The sequence below is a fragment of the Heterocephalus glaber genome, unplaced genomic scaffold (genome assembly GCF_053883595.1).
Source record: "Heterocephalus glaber isolate CG9 unplaced genomic scaffold, H.glaber_assembly_v1.0 deba00001733, whole genome shotgun sequence".
Classification (NCBI taxonomy): domain Eukaryota; kingdom Metazoa; phylum Chordata; class Mammalia; order Rodentia; family Bathyergidae; genus Heterocephalus; species Heterocephalus glaber.
Genome location: NW_028258444.1, coordinates 11,146,916 through 11,169,353, shown reverse-complemented (window position 1 = coordinate 11,169,353; position 22,438 = coordinate 11,146,916). Strand labels below are relative to the sequence as shown.

General features: G+C 40.9%; 1 protein-coding gene across 1 annotated transcript in view; it reads right to left on the bottom strand.

Moving 5' to 3' along the window:
- Positions 1 to 22,432, bottom strand: part of LOC101724459 (periphilin-1) — a 90,625-nt gene extending 68,193 nt beyond the window's left edge. The window contains exons 1-3 of the mRNA XM_087200221.1: positions 22,327 to 22,432; positions 18,046 to 18,137; positions 4,739 to 4,912 (exon numbers count right to left, since the gene is read on the bottom strand). Coding sequence (XP_087056347.1) covers positions 4,739 to 4,912; positions 18,046 to 18,117 — 246 coding nt within the window. The 5' untranslated portion in view covers positions 18,118 to 18,137; positions 22,327 to 22,432. The remainder of the gene's footprint in view (positions 1 to 4,738; positions 4,913 to 18,045; positions 18,138 to 22,326) is intronic.
- Between the last annotated feature and the right edge of the window lie 6 nt (positions 22,433 to 22,438).

Genomic DNA, 22,438 nt, shown 5'->3' with positions numbered 1-22,438 from the left:
TGATGCCTGGGGTAACTGATTCTGATTATGGCAGGTTTTTTGTTTTGTTTTCGGTACCAGAAACTGAACTCAGGACCTTGAGTTTGCCAGACAGGGGCAGCACCACTAAGCTAAATCCCCAGGGGATTTAGATTATGAAGGAGAAATCAAAATTGTGGCTTATTCTTTGGAAGTTTGGGGTTTTTTTTTTTGGTACGGGGATAGAACTTGGGAGAGGCAAATCCCTGGCCCGGAAGTTTGGGTTTTTGAGCCAGGTGATTGTTACTCAATTGATACTTCTTCCCATAGTAGGATTCCCCCTCAATACAATATAGAAAGCAGCAAAGAAAGGAAGGGAGCTTTGGTAGTACCCCAAGAAATTTTTAAACTTAAGAATTAGGTGAGCATATACACATATACCTATGTGTATAATAAAAATAAAGGGCAAGGCCGGGGATTTAGCTCAGTGGTTTCGCCACCTGCTGCACAAGCGCAAGGACCCAAGTTTAATTCCCGGCACCCAAAAAAATAAAAATAAAGGGCAAATATTTTGAAGGATTGATAGATACAGGAGCTGATGTATCTGTTATGGCTGCTGAACAATGGACTCCCCTGTGGCCCACTAAGGCTGTCATCACCTCATCAGTGAGGCTTGGCTCCCCTCAACAAGTATCTACCGCAAAGTGCAACTCCCCTATCTTACTCAGGGCCAGAAAAATCAAGCCGGGACCTTTCAACCTTATGTGGCTTCCATACGGGCAAATTTATGAAGAAGAGATCTCTTAAGAAATAGAGAATTATGCTGATTAACGAACAAATTAATGTGGCAAAACAAATTATGAAAAAGATGGGCTATCAAGCAGATTCTGGTTTAGGAAAAAATTTGCAAGATAAACTCGAGCCACTGTCAGTTACATGCAGGCACAGGATATCAATGCCCTTTTTAATAGGGGTCATTGATGCTTCTCCCCATAGGGCAGCTTTACCACTTCAATGGAAAACAGATATCCCAGTCTAAGTGGATCAGTGGCCCCTAAATAAAGAGAAGCTAAAACACTTAGATTCTTTAGTGCAAGAACAAATCCAATTAAGGCACTTAGAACCATCTACCAGCTCCTGGAACACTCCTGTTCCAAAGAAATCTGGAAAATGGAGATTATTACAGGATTTAAGAGCAATAAATGCTTATTTACAGTTGATGGAAGGTTTACACCCTGGTCTCTCATTTCCTGCAGCCATTCCTCCAGATTGATTGTTACTGACCTTAAAGACTGTTTCTTCACAATTCCCTTACACCCACCTGGTCACCAGTATTTTGTTCTCTGTACCTAGTATTTAACTTTAAAGTGCCTATGAGCAGGTATTAGTGGACAGTTTTACCTCAGGGAATGATTAAAAAGTCCCACCCTGTGTCAGCATTTTGTAAATCACGCCTTACAATCTGCTCAAAAATATCCTCAAGCTTGTATTATTCATTATATGGATGATATTTTGCTGTACATGGCAACAAAACCACAGCTAGCTACATGTTTTGTTTGCTACAATAAAGAGAGAACTTAAAAGTCATGGCCTTTGCATAACTCCTGATAAAGTAGAGACCTCTAGCCCTTATCTCTACTTAGGAACTTTGCTCACAGAATGGACAGTGAGACCGCAAAAAATAAATATAAGATGGGATCCTTTATTGGCCTTTAAAAAAATTACTGGGAGATATTAATTGGATTCAGCCTAAATTAGGTATTGCCACATATCAATTAAAATATCTCTAAAATACTTTACAAGGTGATCCTCAGACTAATTCCCCTTGACAATTAACTTCTGAAACACAGGAAGAATTACAGTTGGTAGAAAGAATGTTACAAGGACAACTATATTAGGTTAATGAGCACTAACCTCTTATTCTCTGTGTTTTGGAAACTCCTCATCTCCTACTAGGTTCTTAGGGCAATTTTACAGCTCTCAGTTGTTCCCCATTGAATGGCTATTCCTTCCTAATTAGATAATAAAAACTCTGCAGTTATATACTGAACAAATGGCAAGAGTAGCAGTGGCTGGGAGAACTCACTGTAATCAACTGTTTGGTAATGATCTTTCTCTAGATGATCTGTCTATTTGTGATAGTGGGGTATTGAGGTCCCCCACTACAATTGTGTTAGTGTTTATTTGGTTTTTCATGTCTATTAATATTTGTTTTGTATAGTTGGGGGCATTCGGATTTGGTGCATATATATTTAGGATTGTCATCTCTTCCTCTTGGATCGTTCCCTTCACAAGGATGTAATGACCATCTTTATCTCTCTTAATTTTGGTTTGAAATCTCTTTTGTCTGCAAATAAGATTGCTACCCTACTCTTTTCTGGGTTCCTGTTGCATGGAGAACTGTTTTCCATCCTTTTACTTTCAGTCTATGAGTTTCTTTTTGAGTTAGGTGTGTTTCTTGTACACAGCATATTGTTGCATTTTCCTTTTTAATCCATTCTGCCGGTCTATTTCTTTTGATTGGTGAATTGAGGCCATTAACATTGATAGTTATAATTGAGAGATACTGATTTATCCTTGTCATGATGTTTTACTTTTGTTGGCTCTTTTATTTCTTATTTTTTCCCCCTTTCCCTTTAGTATCTTACCTTGCCTGGTGGCTTCCCTCTGTTGAGCCTCATGGAGTTGTGACCTTCATTGCTTTTTTCTACGATATTGTTTAGAATTGCTTGTAGTGCTGGTTTGGTGTTCATGAAATTTCTCAAGTGTTCTTTGTCATGAAAGTATCTAATTTCCCCATTGATTTTGAAAGATAATTTTGCAGGATACAACAGTCTAGGTTGGAAGTTACTTTCTTTTAGGGCTTCAAATACCTGACTCCAGGCTCTCTTTGATTTGAGGGTTTGTGTTGAGAAGTCTGCTGTGATTCTGATGGGCTTTCCTTTGTAGGTGATTTGTTTCTTTTCTCTAACTGCTGGTAGGATTTTGTTTTTCTGCTGGTTTTCTGGGATCTTGACTATTATATGTCTAGATGTAGATTTTTTTTGATCATGGCTAGTTTGAGTTCTATATGCCTCACTTATCTGTATGTCCAATTCTCCACCTCTGTCTGGGAAGTTTTCCACTATTACTTCTGTGAACAGTTTTTTTATGTCAATTGTGCTTTCTCCTGTTTTTTCATGGACTCCTATCAGTCTTATGTTATTCTTCTTTGGGTTGTCTAGCAGTTGTTGGATTGATTTCTCGTGGTCCCTTACTATTTTTAAGAAATCTCTATTTTCATGGTCTCTAACCACGATCCTGTCTTCTATATCTGATATTCTATCTTCAGATTCCCTTAATCTGCTATGGACACTTTCAATGGAGTTTTTAATCTCCTGAATATCTGTTTGAATCTGTTTCATGGATTCCATTTCTTTCTTATGTTGGGCGATCGTGGTTTCCATTTCTTTCTTATGTTGGGTATTCATGGCTTCCAGCATGTTTCTGAGCTCATCTATTTTTTTATCTGTTTCTGTTCTAGATCCTCTAATCACATCTTTCATTCTCCTCACCATCTCTGTGGATATCTGGGAGATTATTTCTGCTTTGAATTTTTCTAGAGCCTCATTCATCTGTTTTGTTACTTCCTGTGCTACCAGTTCAGGGTATCCAGGTGGTTGGTTATGGGACTTTTCCATCTCATTTCCCCCAGGATTTACCCTTGGTGGGATGGAAGTCTGAGTTTGTGCCTTGCTTAAATGCCTTCTCACTTTTGTTTTTGGTACTGTCCTTGGTTTACCTCCTGGGTTGATAGTTTGAAATTGCTTATTGTAGGTATCTTTGTTGCTTGTAATTAGAACCCTTATGGAATGACTGCTTCTCAGAGGTGTCTTCCCGATATAGCTGGTCTTTAAGTTTTGAGTCTCTAATGACTCTAAGGCTATCTCATTTTCCTTATACTAGGAAGGTTCATTGACTAGATCAATACCAACACCTTAGCCCAAGTGATACAATCAGCAACACCACTGCATCAAGTACATCTTTCAAAATGACATTTTGTGGTAGTTATTAATCTATCACCTTTAGCTATGTGACTTAAATCAAGATCGAGGACCAACCCAACATATAGTGAATAAACTCTTCAATATAACAACTTTACCCTTTGGGATGGGGAGTTAGAAGGGGTTCGGGAGGGAGGGATAGATGGGAAGAAGGATAGGGGAAGGTTAGCAGTGTGGTCAGAGGACACAGGTGAGAAGGAAAACGAGAACAGAAAAATAAAGAACAACTCCCAGTGAGGACCAAAACAGGGACAGAAAGGGAAGATGAACAATGTGGGAGAGCAAGAGAGTGAGTGTAAGAGAGAGAGAAAGAAAAGAGAAAAGAAAGAAGAAAAGAAACAAAAAAAAAGGAGAGAAAAACAAATATTTGCAAAGAGTAGGGAAAAAAAATTAAAGATAAAAGGAGCAAAAGAAAAGCAAAGAGAAAAAAACCCCAAAATAATAAAACTAATTTTGGGAATAAAAAATAACCATGAAGATGAAGGGCCTCTTTCAGGGTATGTCTCTGCTGTCACAAAAGACAACGTGGGTTGCAGTGTGCAGGTATAAGTCAATGAGTCTCAGCAAGCTAGTCGCAGACCCATGAGATTCAGGCAGATTTCTGCCTGCAAGTGCCAAGTTGAGCTCCCTGCCCTCCTATAGGGTTGAACTCTGCAGAGTTGTATTGCAGGTTCCAGCTGCCCTTCTCCTGAAGATAGTCCTGGTCCTGATGGGAGGTGAAGATGACTCCAACTTACCCAGTACAGTGGTCTGGTGGTCCGGTGTCCTCTGCGTCTTTGTAGCGTGGAACCAGGTGGCTGTACAGAGGAGCGGGTGTGTGTGTGTCCAGTGGATTGCTGCCAGGGCGCGGGCTGATTGGGCACGTTGCACGCGACTCGCGACGTTGCTACGGCGTCTGCAGACCTGCCTGTCTGCAGCCGGTAATGATCTTTCTCAAATATTACTTATAGAATTGTCTCAGTAGTCAATTTTATTACAAGCTCTTTATTGGCAGATTGCTTTTCTGACTTTATAGGGAAAACTGACATTTTCCTACTGACCTTTCAATTTTTTTCTAAAACACTCTTATATGATACCTCAGATTATACTATTAAACCCCATTTCTGATGCACACACTTATCTTCCTCAAAGGGAAAGGCAGCTATCTGCACTAAGGATTTTCAACATGTTATTTTAACCCCTGGACTCTTGACCCAAAGTACAGAAATAATTGCTATTTTGTATATTATACAGCTTACTAAGCTGACCCCTGTAAATATCATTAGTGATTCAGTCTATGCAGTGTTTCTTACCCGGGGGCTCGAAAGTACTACTTTGAAAGCTACCTTAGACCCTCCATTCTTTATTCCATTCCTTAGATTACAGGGGACATCCAGAGTTGCTTTACTCTCTTTTATACTGACATATTAGATCCTATTGTTATTTACCAGGACTCTTAGCTTATGGTAATCAATAGGCTGATTCTGTTAGTTTATATTACTTCCTTTGATTTGGCAAGGCGTTTCCACTCATAACACCATCAAAACAGGAAAGCCTTAACAAAAGAATTTCAACAGTCCCATTCACAAATTAGGAAGATTGTTTTATCATGTTCCACCTGCCAACCATCCCTCATCCCATTCCTGCTGAGGGATGTAACCCCCAAGGCCTTAAAGAAAATGAAATCTTGGGCCGGGGATTTAGCTCAGTGGTTCCACTGCCTGCCTTGCAAGCGGAAGGACCCGAGTTCGATCGCCGGTACCAAAAAACAAACAAACAAACAAAAAAGAAAATGAAATCTGGCAAGTGGATGTTACTCATATCCAGTCATTTGGATGGTTACAATATGTCCATGTATCTATAGATTCTTACAGCCATATAATCCATGCTACCTGCCATAGTGGCAAGAAAATAGGACACGCTCAACAACATTGTTTGTCTGCCTTCAATGCTATGGGAGTACCACATACAATCAAAACAGATAATGGTCCTTCATATGTTAGTAAAGCTTTATCCTCCTTTCTTCAGCTCTGGTGTATTAAACACCTTACAGGCATTCCCTACAATCCTCAATGCCAAGCAATAGTGGAGTGTGCACATCTCTCCTTAAAAGCACAATTACAAAAACGAAAAGGAGTATAGTTATCTCCACAAGCGTAATTAGATCTTGTCACTTTCACTTTAAATTTTTTGAATCTACTTGCAGAGAGCAAAACTACTCCCTCAGCACTCCATTGGTAGAAGGATGATGCTATGGATAAGCCTAAGTTTCATGGAAAGACGTTCAAACAGGAAACTGGGATGGCCCAGTGCAACTAATAATATGGGGAGGAGGGTATGCTTCTGCATTAACAGATAATGGAACACCATTATGGGTACCATACTGGAATGTGCAACCACAGAGAGAGGACTATTCCTCTGGGGGAGCCTGCTGCCACCATACCCATCAGTGCGAGCCTTCTCTTGGATGACTCTGGAAGAAACACCTCAGCTGCTGAGAACCATACAAGCAGCAAAACCCTGACATGAGGTCAAGTGAAGATGACAACCCAGGAAGCTGAGAAGATGGTGGCTGAACCAGGGCCTCCTGTGTACTCCAGAAAATGTTTATTGCCATGATGCCCATCATCACTTGCATTGTATATATAAGCCCTGTGTCCGGAAAGGAATATTGGGTGTATGTAGCAAACTCCCCTTTGTTACAACCTCTTAAATTAAATTAAATTAAATTTCCTCCAGAAATTTATCATGATCAATTAGATTGGATGCCAAGGCCTTATATGGCCCCAATTTATAGAAACTAATATCATCTTAAATTATACATCACACTTATTTTTTTGGTACCGGGGATCAGACTCAGGACCTTGCACTTGCGAGGCAGGCAGCAGCACCACTGAACAAAATCCCCAGCCCTACATCACACTTCTTACACACTTCTTACGTATTGAGCCCAGGTCCTTACAGTCAAACTACTGCCTGTCTGTTCAGCCACAGATCTGGGTGGCTCACCAGAAAAAACAACTGATGATTCTAGGTTTGGGATGTATTATTATCTCAAGGGAATGGGTTAACAACTCCATGTCCAATGTTCCTCCATGTACAGAATATATATCCTGGGCCACCACAGATGAGTGTGCCACCTCCCACCTTGGACCTCCTGTAAAGGAGACATGGGGCAAAAAACACATCTAAGTCAATTTGAGTTTATAGATTGGGGCTCCAGAGTAAAATTAGTAGGGAGAGAAAATAAACATTCAGCTTGGCATACAGTCAAATGGTGCTGGTACATTAACTATTATGGAAAAAATACCCGTTCTATATTCTGATGCTGAAGGACAACTTGAATGGGATGAGCACGGTTTTAGCCCTTCATTACCACAGACCATTATCAATGGCAGACTTGGACGGACCCCTTCAGGAAACATTTTGGAAAACAGCCCTTCCTTATTATAGTGGTCAGCTGTGGAAAGGGCATATGGCTAAATTTCCTACAAATACGTCAAACATTCTAATTTGGAAAAATAATACCACATGGTTTCCATATGTACTTAAAACTCTGTCTTTATATATGGGACTACTGAATGGAATCACACCTCATTAATGTCCAGAGAGTGTACACTGAGTCATTTCATTGTATATCAACTGGAGCCCTAGTTAATAAAACTCTTAGGGCACATGCCAAGACTTTGGATGCCAGTAAATCTCACCAGGTCATGGGCCAATACTCTTGCTATTTACCTATTGGAATCATTGACCTGACCTTGTGCATGGAACAAAAAGAATGTTAGTATTGAATATTGCTGGAACTGTTTCTTTGCTCTCGTTAATTTCTTTAATTCCTTTTTTTTTTTTTTTCCAGTACCAGGACTTTGTGCTTGCAAGGCAGGCATGTTGCTACTTTGCTAAATCCCTGGCCCTTGCTCTCATTAATTTCTAGCATTATCACTTTTCTCTCTCACTCACTCTATATATACTGCTTATTTTGTAAATAATTGGACCAGAACAACCGACAAGGCTTGGAATATACAACATTCTACTGATGCAAAATTGCAGCCACAGATTAGTGTTTTAGAGACCACTGTTAAGTGGATGATAGAAAAGCCTACAATTACAGTAGGGTCTTCAGTGTCGTTTTCATATTACTTGGTATTATATAACTCCTCTCATGTATAAACCAGTCTAACCACCCTTGGGAGCATATAAAAAAGCACATATAGGGTGCTATCCATAGTAATATAACTTTATTTAGAGGTGTTAACAAAAAGAAGTATTATCTATGTCTCAGCAGACTCAAAATTTTGATAAGCAAATTTACGAGTGGGATAAATCTTGATCAGCTTAATCCATGGAACTATCTTAAAGCCCATATTTTATTTTACACTGGCTTGAGTATATTGTGCTTCTGTTTTATATTTTTACTTATAGTATGCCACTGGGGAAGCCAAATCAGACACCGCCTAAACACCATTCAACCTCTTCACACTGTTTCAACTACTGCAATTACAAAAACAAAAGAATGAACTGTTGGGGACTAGGCTTATGTCACCCAGATCTCACAATTTCTTGGTCAGTGTTATCTTGCCTTGGGAAATGGGAAGTATGTGGAAGGCCTCAGGCTCCCTGGTTATCGGTGGAATGCTGATAACCTGGCACTCCTGTGGCAAGACTGCATCTACTGAGGACAGCTGTTAACATACAGGCATTTGGGTGTAGAGAAAATCTGCTTCTTCCTTAACTCAATCCTCATCCATCCATTCTCTATAGCTGCTATTCCATGAAACGCATACTACCCCTTTCCCTGAGCTTCTCACTGGCTAATAAAAGCACACCAACCATGGATTTTTTATTACAGTCTGTCTGCTGAGCCAAGTCTCTTCCCAGTTCCACCTTTATATCCTCAAAATTGTCTTTCTTTTTATTCCTTGTTGCTCCCCTCAAAAGGTAGCTGAGGGTCCGATCACCCCTTAGTACTCAGACATACTTGTGAAGTGGTTATTGTGATTTGGGGTCCTTTCCCATGCTGGGGTATTTATCAGGGTACAGATTTATCAGGGTACTCATTTCCCGAAATAGGGCTTCCTTCATTACCAAATTGAGGGCGGCACTCACTGGCCCAATGATATCCTTTCATTTGGGATGTTTTCTTTTACACTTGCCTTCTTTACTTTACTTATAACTTTTGCAATCCTTCCGAAGATGTCCCTCTTTGCCACAACTGTAACGCTTTAAAGGCTGCAAAGCCACAGCAATCACTTCTGCTTTATGAATTTCAGTTCCTACATTTGGCAAGCTTTAATCATTTTGGCAATATTTGAGTTTTTTTCCTTTAAGGAGTGCTAAGACTCTTTGACAATCAGTGTTGCTCTTTTCATACACTAATTGAAGGGCTAAAACATCTGCTGCTTGGGGAATGTCTGTCTTCAAATTGCATTTTGCCAACAATTTATGAAATCTATGTCAGCCTCACTTGGGCCCTGTCTAATGATGGCACAGGAGCCTTGAGGGGTGTTGGTTTCTGGGATTTGTGTCTGTGACTTAAGAGTGGCACAAGAAGCTTGAATGAAAGTTTGGGTATGCATCTGGGATTGTGCCTTGGGGGTGGCACAGAGGGTGGCATAGGGACCTTCTTCCATGAGCATGTCAATTCCAATGGGAATTCCCGTGTTCAGATTATCTAGGGACTGAGCAGTAGCGACTTCCCAATATTCTTGAAGCCATACACTGAATTGAGCAACAATAAGTGCTGTTTTTATTAGGACAATCCAGTCTTATGGTGTCATCTCATAACCTTGTCCTACTGCCTCTACAATTCCTTTTGTAAACAGGCTCTGCAGACCACTATGAAAAATGTTTTTTCTAAACAATTTAAATACCACATAAGGGAGGCTATCATGTTGAGGTCCTTGTCTTCCCTTAAGAACAGAATAAATGTGTTTCTCCATCTTTCATACTAGCTCCTTTTAAGCATTTCTCCATGGAAGACTGAAATTTTGAGGGTTGGGGTTTTGCTGAAGGAGGACATAGGAAAGGGATTTCAGGAGGAACTGAGAGAGGAGGAGGCAGGTTTTTAAATGAAGCCTTCTTTGTTTGAATAGATTGAATGGTGACCCTGCAAAGATGCCATGTAACAAGGTGCACAACTTTCATGGGACCTAATGACTGTGCCAATTTTTGGCCCATATGTTCCCAGGCCTTTACCTCAGGCTACCCTCCAGCAGAAACCAAGGACTTCGTTGGTGGATAACTATTATGAGTTTAATGAGTTGAGGCCAAGAAACTATTTCCAGATGTTTTTAAAAGACACTGTAAATGTTGTTTAAATTGTTTTACCTCTTCGAATAACGTTTGACCCATACTATATGCAAAGGAGATCTTCAAAAACAAAAGTAAAAGAACAAAAGGAAAAACAAGAGGACTGTCCACATTCACTTTGCAACTGGACAGTTAATAGGCCTCTGATAAACCTAAGGGTCAATCTTGCCGTAAAAGTGCCAGGCTAGGGCCGAGGATTTAGCTCAGTGGTTCTGCCGCCTGCCTTGCAAGCGGAAGGACCTGAGTTTGATCCCCAGTACCAAAAAAAAAGTGCCAGACTACTCCGTGGCCGCGTATGTCCCCTTACTGGGATGACAAGTCAGCACTGTTCCTTTTCCACGGTTTGAAAGGTCAGTCTTCCATGCTGATCTACAGCAGCAGGTTGCTTTGCAGTTTCACAAGTAAGCGACTGAGTCATCAACAGAAATTACATTATCTTCAGATTATGTTACATCTGGCTGTTACAGGGATCTCAAATTATCAGTTACACTCATCACTCCTGTATTTTATTTTTGGGGTATTTTTGAGACAGGGTCTCAGTATGTAGCTCAAGCTGGCCTTGAACTCACTATGTAATCTAGGCTGGCCTCGAACTCATGGCAATCCTCCTGCCTCAGCCTCCCAAGTGCTGGGATTACAGGCATAAGCCACCATGCCTGGAACTCACTCATCACTTCTTTAAAAATTGTAGCAATGGAAGGCCCACACCAGCTCTTCATGGTGATGACTTACTGCTACAGTCTGGCCCTTAATGTGTCCCAGAGGTCATATGGTAAAGACTGGTTCCCCAGAGAGGTGCTCGTGTGAAGAGGTGGAGCCTTGACTGGGTAAAGCCTACTAGGAGGTCGTGAGGCCACTGAGGGAGGGGTGTGACTTCAAAGGGGACTGTGGGACTTGGTCTCTTTCTTTTCTTTGTGCTGCCTTGCCACCAGGTGAGTAGCTTTGCTCTAGCACAGACTCCCACAAGGATACACTGTCTTGCCATAGACCCCATCTGTCATGGAGTAAAACATTCAAAACTGGAAGCCAAAACAAATATTTTTTTTTTATAAGCTGATTTTTGTTTCAGGAATGGAACTCCAACATCTACTAAGTACATATTACTGTATCACAAATGTTTTTCTGTAGTCCACACTGATATTCAAATATAAGGGGCTTCCTTCAGTTGTTTTTTTTTTTTTTTTGGTACTAGGGATCGAACTCCGGTCCTTGCGCTTGCGCAGCAGGCAGTGAAACCACTGAGCTAAATCCCCGGCCCCTCCTTCAGTTTTATTCACCTTTATTTTATAGATTTTTAAAACATTATTCCAAGAAGGGATTTGTTATCAACAGTATACTGAAAAATAAAAAAAACTCAAGAAACTATGCTATATTTAATTAAAATGCAGGTCCAACACTGAAGACAAATTGATAATTTCCAAGTGTAATCTATTGGGCATAATGTCTAAAGGGGAAGAAAAGTTTTAAATTACTAATGAAAATAAAGCTCTAAGTACACCAGAAAGGAGAAAAAAATGGAGGAGGGACTTGGAAGTACAGAAAGGTTCATAAATGAGAAGAGGTTGACTGAGGGAACAAAGAGTGAAATTAAAAGAAAAAGGACTTCTGCGTTTGCTCTTGCATGGTGGCCCACCCTCACAGTGTAGGGTGCACATCTTTTCCTACTTTTACTTGGCCCAAACTCGCTCTGCAGAGCCTTTTTATTTTCCTACCTTTAATAAACCTTTGCTACCATTTGTGTTGTCTTGATCAATTCTTTGTTCAGGACATAAAGAACCTAGAAACCACTTCCAGAAAGAGACTCTAGCACCCCCAAACCCAGTAACATATTTGTCTTGGCCAGCCAGGAGAGCAAGTAAGGCCCACTGGGCACATTTTTTTTGTTTGTTTCTCTCTAAAATTCTGTGTTTTTCTTCCAGCTGTAGAAGGCCTACAGGTCTGCTTGAAGTTTATTTCCCCTTTTCTTCTGTTTTCCATTTTTGGTCACTCATTGTAGATATAAGTCAGTAATGAACAGCCACAGAGTCTGTTATTAACTCAGTTGCAGAACAGATCATTCAGATACAATGTGTGAAGGGCTAGGGAATTAGCTCAATAGTGCCGGCACCTGCCTCGCAAGTGCAAGGTCCCGAGTTTGATTCCCCGGTACCGAAAAAAACCACCAAAAAACAACCCCCCCCCCCAAAAAACCAGATACAATGTGTAGGACCTAGAGTTTAGTGTACCTTCCTAAACTCTGTTTCTGTTCTCCATGTTACTTTGCTCAGCTTTCTCACTCTTTTGGGAAAAAGAGCTACTGGTAATTTGGTCTCCTGCCTGAGCAGCCACCCACCTGAGTTTATTTCTTCTGAGCTCAAAATCCCATATGTGCTTTTCCTCTAAATGGCCATTTCTTTCTCAGTGTGCTAACTTAATCAGGGTCATCATCTTGTCTTGTCACATGACTGGCTGACACTCTGGGTCAGCCACATGCATTCCACCATGTTCATTTTCAAGCGACCTCAAGGTAATCAGAAAAATCTAACCTTTGCAGGTAGGAGCTCAGCCACTTATTATAAAAAAGATGTTGGCCAGGGATTTAGCTCAGTGGTTTCGTTGCCTGCTGCACAAGCGCAAGGACCCAAGTTTGATTCCCGGTACCAAAAAAAAAAAAAAAAAAAAGAAACATGTGGGCTTCCTCCTACTTTTAAGGTGGCATGAAATCTCACATGTTCAGCCTTTTGTAATGGTTTATCTTAGGAAAAGCCCAGAAACTATGGTATCTAGAGTGGCCCCTATGAAACAGAGAGATATCTTTGATGATGTTGTCCTCAATCACCACCTGATTGATGAGATGGAAGATTCCATAGATTTAATGACACCTATGACCTAATGGCTAGACATGGCCTTTTTGTGTCCAACAATCAGGATCTGGGGGAGGGTCAAAAGAGAAAAGCTAGAATTCAGCTGTTGCAACTGGCAATGCTTTAAACTTACCCAATTTTCTAGGGGAAAGTGCAAAGACAACTGAGTAAACAATTCCTGTTTCAAGTGTAAGAAAACTGCAAACTGGGCACTTGACTTCACTAAGCCATTGCCTGGGCCCTGCTCTGAGCATCAGGTGGCCCATGTGCCTGACTCACAGCACTGGAGGGTTGACCATCTCCGCTCAGAGATGGGCTGGGTCAGCCAAACCCTTGTTTCTCCCTCTGAAGAGGCCCAAGGGAACCTACAATGCCCCTGTCCATGAACATCACCATTCCTATGAGAACCTCTGGGTAACCTTCAATATCATGGGTGAGCCAATTCAATTACTTTAATAAGTTTTGACTTCCTTCTCTGGAAAACCCTCCTCTAGATCTATAGCCATAGTTGGAGTCAAGGACACCCCTAATCAGAGATTCTTTACTCTTGCTCTGATGTGTCACTATGAAGAACAAATGTTTAATCATAAATTTCTCATTGTCCCATAGTATCTTACTCCCATGCTAGAAACAGAGTTACTAGCAAATTGGGGGCAACAGTCAAATTCTGACAAACGCCAAAACAGATTTAACTTGTTGGGACTACACCAGGTCTCCCTGACCTAGTTACCCAAGAGGTAGAATCTGCTGTGACATAATAAAATACCTGACTTAAGAAAACCCTTCTTCCTCTATGTATCAAAAAGAACTGCTTTGGATGTCTTGACCTAAAGACTAGGACATGAACTCTACCCAGTGACACACTTTTCAAAAAGTTAGAGGAAGTGGCTGCTGGATGGCCACCCTGCCAGAGGGCACTAGCAGCTACAGCTATGCTAACAGAGGAAGACTTTAGGACAGAAAGTATAAGTCCTGACTTCCTGTCAGGTCAGAACAATTCTTCAAGCCAAAGGTTATTTGTGATTAACAGGGGAATGGCTTGCCAAGTACCAGCCCATGCTCTTAGACACATCTAAGGTTATTATAAAAACTTGCACTACTCTTAATCCTGTCTCTAATGCCTACAGGCCCAGATGCTAGACACTTTTGAGAAGAAGTGATCTCCCAGACCTATGCAAACAGACAGGACATTAGCGACCTGCCTCTCCAAGACCCCGAAGTGGTGTGCTTCACTGATGGAAGTAGTTTTGTCCAAGACCAGTAAAAGGCCAGGCTGATAGCTCTTACTTGGGCATTGAAATTAGGATATCTATACAGACTCCAAATATGCCTTTCTGGTGCTACATCCACATGCAACAATCTGGAAAGAAGAAGCAAATAACGACTAACAAGAACTAGTAAGAATCATCTATAAAACACAAGCAGAAAATTTTATAAATCCTAGAGGCAGTCTATCTTCTGAAGGAGATTGCACTCATGCACGGTAAGGACACCAAGGAGATATGTCTGAAGTCTCTTTGGGAAATCAAAAGATTGAAGGGGAGGCAAGAAGAGCAGTCTTACAGTGCCTCAATACCCTAGCCTTATTCTTAGATCCTAAGGAACCATCTGGTCCATCCTCAAGTGATGCAATGACAAGTTATAAAAATCCTACATGGGAAATGGTCACTAGAACTTTCACAGAACTAAGAAGGAAGCTATTATTCAAAACCTCTAGAAGGCCCAAGGCTCTTCTTCAGAATGCAGGATTCCAGTATTGCACCAGGAGTAGATAAATAGAGTCACCAATGACCCTAATTCACCACAGCTTAAATGGGCACCTGTATTGAGTCTCTTTTTTTAAATAGATCATTTATGTGGATAAATCTATCACTCTTCAGCTTAACCTCCCTCTTTGCCATTCTGTACTTTGTCCTTCATAAGAAAGGTGGAAATCTGATCTACTCCTCATATTTGGGTTCCACATCCAACATAATAATAAAGTTACTGTCTTTCTCCCCTCAAACAGAGTGCTGAAAAGTCACTAATTCTTTTTTCATTATCCTCTAACAGGTTTTCTCTTTAACTCAGCCAGAGACACAATACAGCTGGAGAGCTCATAATACTACACAGGTAGGGTCTACAGCCGCTTCCAGCCAGAAGAAGCTATAGAAGACAAAGATCCGCATTCCCTTAGCACCCCGTAAGGAATTACACAGATATGTGTCTCTAAGGGGGAAATGAGACAGGAAGGTAGAGTGTGGTGGGCACTAGCTGGGAAGAGAGGTGTGACGAGACCCCAAAACACATGTACAGAACAGTTTCTAAAGCCCTGAACGTGGACTTCTTGTGAAAACTCAAGCAGGTTTTTGATAGAATAACCTAGACCTGATGCAGCCTGAGGAACATGTAACACTAAAAGGACAGTCCACATTGAGTTTTTGCCACTATGTTCTCTTGGATGATGAAGCCAATCTTGGTCTGTAGGGTATACTTGTTTTTCTACTTTCACTTGGCCCAAAGAGGCTCTGTGAAGCCTGTGAGGACTTCTATCACTTGTCTCTCTTTTTTTTTTTCCTTTTTTGTGATACTAGGGAAGAACATACTACTACATGCTAGTCAAGTACTCTAGCAGGCCTTTTTGCTTATTTTGAGAAAGGGTTTTGCTAAGTTGCCCAGGCTGGCCTCGAACTTGTGATCCACTTTGTGCCTCAGCCTCATGAGTAGCTGGGGTTACAGTCCCATACCATCTTCCCTGACTAACTTACCACCCATCATCTTTACCTCAGCTCCTGCCATCAGCAGTTCTGTACTCTTCAACTATATCTGTGCTTCTTTCTTTTTTTTAAGGGGTTTGTTTTATGGTCTTTTTTTTTACTTTTCTTTTTCGGTACCTGGAATCAAACTCAGGGCCTCGCATTTGCCAGGCAGGCACTGTGTCACTGAGCTACATCCCTGGCCCAACTACATCTGTATTTCTTAACTCTACATAAAAAGAATCTCCTGTGAACTTCTAAGCAAAACTCATGTCCACACTCCACCCAGAGATGATGATTGAAGTGGAATGGGGCCCACATATGGGTATGAAAGAGCTCCCTAAGGGGTAGGGTTGTGGCTCAGTGGTAGAGCACCTGGCTACCATACACAAGGGGCTGGGTCCAATCCTTAGCACCACAAAAAAAGAAACAAAAAAGAAGTTCCCCAGGCAATTTTAATGTGCAGCTAAAATTGAGGCCCTCTGATGTGAATCATTAAGCCAAAAATCTATTCATAAGTTTTCTTCCTGTTATACCTGCCTATTAACATCAACTCATTCAACTTCAAACAGAACTCTTCTATCTTGGAAACTTCATGCTCCTAAAATAGCAACTGCCTAGATCTGGGGATTTAGCTCAGTGGTGCAGCATCTGCCTAGCAAGCACAAGGTTCTGAGTTCAATCCCGGGTACCAAAAAAAAAAAGCAACTGCCTATCTTTCTGCCACACAGTGGCTTCAACTTCACTGAGCCTTCAGTCCCTCAACCCCTCTCACAGCCTTAATCCTCCACCCCATTTTGGTTTTTTTGTTGTTGTTGTTTTTTGCTTATATTAAGAGATTGAATCTAGATATACTCTATTACTGAATGACAATCCAAGCTCTTTTAAATTTTGAGAGCCTGGCTAAGTTGCCCAGGGGGCCTCAAACTTTCCATCTTTCCACTTTAGCCTCAGGTATAACTAGAGGTACAAACGTGTACAACCCCCAGCCCCACTGACTCCCCCTCCTCACCTCTTCTCCTTCATCAGCCCACACCACGTAGTACATCACCTCAGTGATTCTCAGTCAGACCCTCCACAGCCTCATCCTGCAATCTCAAATCAATAAAACCACCAGCTTTTCCTATTCGCACACAGGGCTGCTCAGGTAATACAGCACACAGCCCTACAGGTGGGTGCCCAACTGATGACGTAACCAAATAGAAAATTCTTCTATGTATCTTTGAAATACAGTATTTAAAATTTAATTTCTTCCCATCCCTTACCTGCTTCTACATCACATTTACCTACATCATATGTTCACCCTTCAGGAAAACTGTCAAATAATTTTATCAAGACAAAAGAAAATTTAAAACATTGGGTTTTTGATTATAAACATGAAGTCTACATATTAACCTAGAAAAATGACATATGGTAATAAGTTAGCCTGCCCATCCTGAAATAGAACAGCCTCTTCATTTTTCCCATCTTAAATCACCTTGTACCAATCCCAATGTGAGAGAGAGAGAGCGCATTCTATATTCATTTAATAAATACTGAGCTCCTGTTGAATACTAGATAAGAGTAATGGGAACATTAAGCAAAACAACAAACTCCTAGGATAAAGGCCTAGCTCAAAATTCCCAACTTCTGGAGCCACTGAGACAAGCAGGAGGACAGACAGCAAACTCCCTGCCTGAGCCTAAAGGCATTCTTACTCACTGGCCAGGCCGCCTGACCAAGGGAAGCACCCCACAGGAGCCCTAACTAAGGACAGTAACATGTTTCTGCTCCAGGAAGACAGTCAGCTTCCTCTAAAATGAAAGTCTACTCTTACAATTTCATATATTCAATCCGTAAACATTTTTAAGAACAGAGACAAATACATGACAGCCAATGGCAGGAGTAGATGCTCAAATACTTACTAATGGACAGTCTGACCTTTATATGCTAAAACTTCACAAATTAAATTCAATATAAACTCTTTGTTCTAGAAGTTTAAGCAATATAAAATATAGATTTTCTACATAAATAAAATGCCATTAATTTTCTACCTTTTAAGAAATAAGCTTGACCTATTTTTCAACCTGAAGTGTTAATTTCTGCCACTTGAAGATATTCCTAGGCCAAGCTTTGCTCTATCAGGTTAACTTACACACTAGGTTCTCCGTGATTCTATGTGTAGAAGGAACTTACAATGGGATCAGTCTGAGGAGGTACTTGTTCTGTTGGAAGCCTTTCATAGTCATATCGTCCCTCAGACCACATCGCATTTCTTCTGTCAGCCACTAAAGAAAAAAAACCCAAAAATATACAATTTTTAGTAAGAGAGAAGATAAACAAATGACTAATTTCCAACACAAATATTTTCCATACACCTCAAGTGGGGAAAAAAAGTATAAATGACCAAATAGGGAAAAGGTGATTGATTACAGCAATGTTTCTTCCAAACAAAATATTTACTTTAAAGAAAAAAAAAAAAGCCCAAGGCCCCACCTTCCTTCTATTTTCAAGGTAATTTAAAGCATCAAAAAATCATTCCCGGGACAGGGATTTAGCTCAGTGGTTTCGCTGCCTGCTGCACAAGTGCAAGGACGTGAGTTCAATCCCTGGTACCAAAAAAAAAAAAAAACAATCGTTCCCAACAATTATGGGAAGAAGAGCCAAAGACCACATGTGCTTCTCCATTCGCATATTAGGAAAAAAATGATTCCACTTATTGAACAGTTAATACGGTGGACTGGCAAAACTATTTCTATTTCCTGTTGAGTGGTTTATGTAACATTAGTTTTTTCTTTATCTGAATTCTTAGAGCTTATATCTCCTCTCTACAATAAAGGAGTTTTAACTGGAAAAAAGTATTAAATGAGCAATTCTATAATTATACAGCCAATGGAACCTAAAACAAATCACCATGATCCCTGGGAAAAAAAACACTTTTCATTGTGTTTTAATGCCATAAATTTATTTTAAAGCAAAGACATCCTGATAAATTTTGAAACTGTAGTGATGGTTAGAGGGGGGCACAGGCAGGGAATTAGGGCATGACCTGAGTGGCTGATAATTGTGTAGTTACCACAGGCTTACTGTGCACTATGGACTGGAAGAAGCTAGCTCTTCTTTTTTTTTTGGTACCGGGGATCGAACTTGGGTCCTTGCGCTTGCACAGCAGGCGGTGAAACCACTGAGCTAAATCCCCGGCCCCTAGCTCTTCTTAAATTATTACATGCATGCATGTATGCATGCCCCTAGTCCCCTGACCTTTTCCTTAAGCCAGGCACAAAGGCTAAGACCCTGATTGGCTTGGATTACACCAATCAGTGAAATAGTTATTTTTAGGGATAAGCTTACCCCTATAAGTATGAGCAGGGAAAAGATCACAGTTGACTTCCCCCTACCTTATTACAAGGTAGCTTTTTTCTGCATGGGCAACATCATAAATAAACCTTTGCTTCATATGACTTTCATTTCTGATTTCCCCATTTTCCGCCTAAGGCTTTTGGTTTTGAGCCAGCTTCACCCCACTTCTTCATTCTTTGCTGGAGTGAAGGCACGAACCCAGGGTGTGGGGTGGTGAGAGAGGGTGAGAGAGACTGAGAGAGACAGACACAGACACAGACACAGACATAGGGTTGTCTGACCTAACTCCCCAGAACACAGCCGGATGCTACAAAACTAAAATAAAATTTCTGTCAGCATTATTTCAGTTTGGAGAGACAGGAGGGTATACTCCTTTCATCAAGTAAGAAATACTTCCTCTTGAGAGCTGACACATTCAGGGTACAGGTAAATGTGGCACACTACAGAAACCAAGAGTACACAGCTGCAAGAACAGATAAAAACAGGAATCGTACAGGCCAAAGACAAGTGAACAATGCACACAGAGAGGAGAACAGGATGCGGAAGAGAGGTCATTCACACAGCACGGTAATTCGGTAGTCAGACCGGTCATCCTCTGCTGTAAGGGTCAAAATACTACTTTTGGCCTCTCTCCCAGTTGACAGCAGGGTGAGGCATCTCTTACTCTTATCTCTGAGAAGATGGCACAAGATACAAGGCTGCTTTTAGCTATAATATTAAGAATGCTAGCTTTAAAATATCTCATGAACTTTAAAAACAAAAAGCAAGCATCCTAATTCTGGAAGTTCCTAGTTTTGTACTTGGAAAAAAACGGTCTCATGTTCAAAAGTGATCCAGAAATCAAGGCAGCAATCCTTTCAATCTTCAAATTAAATTCACATGAAAGTTTGCAATGACTTTCCCTCAAAACTATAACGAGCATTTGAGTAAACTAAAGTAAAAAAAATTTTTAAAGGACATGAGAAACACGTTATGTAAACTATAAATCTATGAAATATTTTACCTTCAAAAAATAAACCTATGCTGGGCTACATGATGTTATGTCTTCAGTTAGTTACTTGGGGAGACACAAGAGGGTGGTTTAAGCTCAGAAGTTTGAAGCTACCCTGGGCAATAAAGCAAGACCCTGCTGTGAATGAATGAACGAATGAATGAATGAATGAATGAATGAAAAAGAAAAAGAGGATGAGGAGACCACTCTTCTAATCAGGCATACTGCTCTACCACTTGACATGAAATTCAAAGTTTAGAAGAATGGCTACATTAAACAGACGAGGCCCCTTCAAATGCTGCAGAGATCTCGTGAAGTAACTTACTACTACATTGCAGAAATAAGACTGTGTATATAGGTCTCTCCTGATCTTGTCCCAGCAGTTTGCAAACTAACACAGTACTGTATTATTGCAATAACCTCAATAACTTAATTATGTACTTTAAGAATGAATGCATAGGGCCGGGGACTTAGCTCAGTGGTTTCACCGCCTACTGTGCAAGAGCGAGGACCCAAGTTCAATCCCCAGTACCAAAAAAAAAAAAAAAAGAATGAATACACAATTTGGAGCTTTTTAAAAAAGTACCACAGGGCCAGACATGGTGGCACACACTAGCAATCCCAGCACTCTGGAGGCTCAGGCAGGAGGATTGCCATGAGTTTGAGGCCAGACTGGGTGACACAGTGAGTTCATGCCCAGCCTGAGCTACATAGTAAGTTCAAGGCCAGTTTGAACTACATAGCCAGACTGTCTCAAAAAAAAAGTAAAAGAATATAATTTTGATGAAAACCTACCTACCAATAAAGTAGCTAGCATAAAGCAAAAAAAAACAAACCCCAAAACCAATATATTCACCTTTTAAATATCTCAATGTCATTTCACAAAATCTCCCAATTTTGCTATTTTTTCACAGTGTTAATCATTTATTTTTAATACATATCACTGATCTCTTAATACTAGAAAATACGAGATTAATGAAGGCTGGGTTTTCTATGTTGTTAGGTGATCATGCCTCTAGAACAATCTGCAATTGCTCTGAGGACATTATAAATGCTAAGAAAATGGTCACTGTAAAGGAAATGGCTGCACATTTCTACTTCCATCCTAACACCTTTCAAGAGAATGTCTTACAGATACCTGCAATTCAAAATCCCAGAACAATTCCTCATACTCCTCAGAAATCCACTTCATCTCCTGGCTTCCCTGTTGTTAAGGCTTGCATCTGGATGTCCCTCCAAGGCCTCCTGTGTTTAGGTGGGGCTTTTGAGAGGTGGCTGGATCAGGCGGGCATGATGCTGCATTAGGGCGTGTGGTACTGGGTTTAAGGGCATGGGATAATTAACCTGGTTTAGCATAGTTCAGGTGTAGCTAATGGAAGCCCCACGATGGGTATGGGTGACACCAATCAACAGGCTTGTAGCCTGGATGGAATACAAAGGGACAGAAAGAAAGCAGGCTTGCTACTTGCTACCTGTTGCCTGCTCTGCCATGTCCTTCTGCCATGCCACCCTGTCTTGGAACCAGCCAACTTTGGACTAATCTCTATGAACTGAGGCACAATAAACTTTCCCTTTTAGTTGTGGGCATGAAGGATTTTGTCACAGCAACGAAAACGTAATTAATGCACCTGTTCTGGTCAATGACACCAAGTTACCCAATGGCCCAAATCAGAAACCCGAGTCATAAAAAATCCAAAATTATTCGAGTCTAAATATTCACTAAATCCAGGTATTTCTATCCCTTTAATAGAGCGTACGTTTCTATAGTTACATTGCTGCTACTTGTTGAAACACAACAAGTGCGTAATACTAATTCAACTGGAAAATATTTAAAATTCTGGACAACTGAATCAAAAATAAACTTGAGACTACAACACCATTACGGTCTTCAGAAAAAAAAATTTAGCATTACTGCCAACTAAAATGGCCAAAATAAAGTACCGGTATCTCGCACTCCACACCTTCCTCTCGCCCAAAATTCACAGCGTCTCCTCACGCTGGAAGCGTCTAATCCCGCAATGGCAGGGCTGCTACGCGATTCCAATGCAACAGAATATTGCGCTTCGGCTACAGGAAGCGCCCTCCGGCTATGCCAAGGGCTCCAGCCCTCGCGCTAGTTCCATTACCTCTTGGGAAAGTAAAAGGCCTCGCCGACTTCGAGAGCCCGAACACCCAGCAAACGCAGCGTTCCCCAGACCCCGCGGCCACTATCAAAGGAGGCACTTCCGGCGCGCGGTG